The sequence below is a fragment of the Sinocyclocheilus grahami genome, unplaced genomic scaffold (genome assembly GCF_001515645.1).
Source record: "Sinocyclocheilus grahami isolate Dianchi unplaced genomic scaffold, SAMN03320097.WGS_v1.1 scaffold3464.1, whole genome shotgun sequence".
NCBI classification, from domain to species: Eukaryota; Metazoa; Chordata; class Actinopteri; order Cypriniformes; family Cyprinidae; genus Sinocyclocheilus; species Sinocyclocheilus grahami.
The window spans coordinates 3,244-4,957 of NW_015508588.1; the positions used below are offsets into that span (position 1 = coordinate 3,244).

Below are 1,714 nucleotides of genomic sequence, written 5' to 3' on the forward strand. Positions count from 1 at the left end.
CCCCCCAAAAGTGAACCGTACCAAGCCGTACCATCCAGTGGAAAAGCGCCATTAGAATGCTGTTACAGTCATAAGCGATTGCATGTATTATTTATTCATATTTTAATTGTAATATATTTTCCTTTTAGGTGTCCAGCCACCATTGAATATGGTCACCCAGAATTTCACCGGAATGACACTGAATGCCCAGCCCTCAGCTGCCGCTCCCAGACCAGGAGTGAACCCCATGATGGCAGGGGGGACCTTGAGCATGGCAATGCCTCCTACTATGGCGACGGGCACTGTGGGAGTGGGCTCTGTGGGTACTGGAGGAATACCTGTCAATCAAGGACTCATGGGCATGAATATGATGCCTGCTGGAATAGGCCTGCAAGGTGCCCTCGGCATGCCCAGCATGGGGATTGGCCAGGCCATGAACCCCACCATGGTGCAACCTAAACAAGATGCCTTTGCAAACTTTGGCAACTTTGGGAAATGAATGGTGATCCACTCCAACAGAGTTAACAGTCCAAATACACCTTCTCAAAAGAAGGAGCTGCATCCAGTAAAATGGACAAAACTGACAAAACTAGCCCGTGTCACGACTCTTCAATCATTTGTCCTTATTCGTTAACAGATACAGAGAAACAAATCAAACACACAAGAATCTGTTTTTCTTTCATGTGGGGTTGATAATAGAAGACTGGGTTTTTTTTGTAAATGGTGCAAAGCATATTATATACTTTTGAAGGAAAAAAGATGACTGTGTGCAGTTTGGTACATTTTTCCATTGTCTGTTTCGTAACTCAAACGTCATAGACTTTTTTCCCATCATGGCCCTGCTCACTTTTCAAATACGACTGACTTCAAAACTTACCTCATGATTTGCATTTTTCATGCTGTGATTTAAAGGGGTTGATTTGTAAATATCGTGGTGTGCAAAAAATAAATTATTTTACTCACTTCTCAGATGGTATAAGATGGAACAATTTACCACAGGTCCTTAATATTTACTCATGTTTTTGTTTTTTTGGTTTTGAATCGTTAGTTTGTTTCTCCTTATATTCCGTTATCACTCCAGCACCTGTTATTTAGAGGAATAGGGTCAACTTTTTGTTAACAGGCTATATCTGTAGATATAGTTGGAGTACTTTTGTGTAGCAAGCTGCCTGACCGTAATTTGAAGTGTGCCTGCCTGTGAAATGGCCAGCAGCACTATGTAACTTTTTCTGTGTTCAAAATTTGCAAAAATGTATATAATGAGCGAGTACATCATGAATTCATCTTCCAAACCACGTTTTTGTCTTATTCCGAATCACTACGGTAAACTTATAAGTACTTATATTTGGACTATTGTAGCCTGGTCGGGTTGTCACCGCTGCGGAGTAACACATACCTGCGTGAATCGCCATAGACATATACTTAGAGAAAGTAGCTCCGGTTGGGATGTTCTTCCGCGGGATGTGTGCAGTTCTGTTCATTAACTGCTAGAGCACCAAAAGTTACATAGTGCTGCTTTAATAACACAAATGTGTTTGAAGGTTATTAACCGTACTTGACGAATCCAAAACGGTCTTAGAGAGGATGTGTTACATGAAAAGAGAAAGCCATTACATTCTTGAATGATATGGAAGGGGATAGTGCTGCATTTGTTCATCTAATGTGAAGATTTCTAGGGGTCTCTTCCCCGAATTTGAGAAACTTTTGTCATCTGAAGCTGCACAGATCAGTGCTT

The 1,714-nt window shown here is 41.2% G+C and overlaps 1 protein-coding gene across 1 annotated transcript in view; it reads left to right on the plus strand.

Moving 5' to 3' along the window:
* The window catches only part of LOC107576301 (clathrin interactor 1-like), a gene marked incomplete at its 5' end in the record, with an annotated part of 3,512 nt that extends 2,874 nt beyond the window's left edge, over positions 1 to 638 (plus strand). The window contains one exon of the mRNA XM_016262504.1: positions 129 to 638. Within this exon, the coding sequence (XP_016117990.1) occupies positions 129 to 478 (350 nt within the window). The remainder of the gene's footprint in view (positions 1 to 128) is intronic.
* Positions 639 to 1,714: the final 1,076 nt, after the last annotated feature.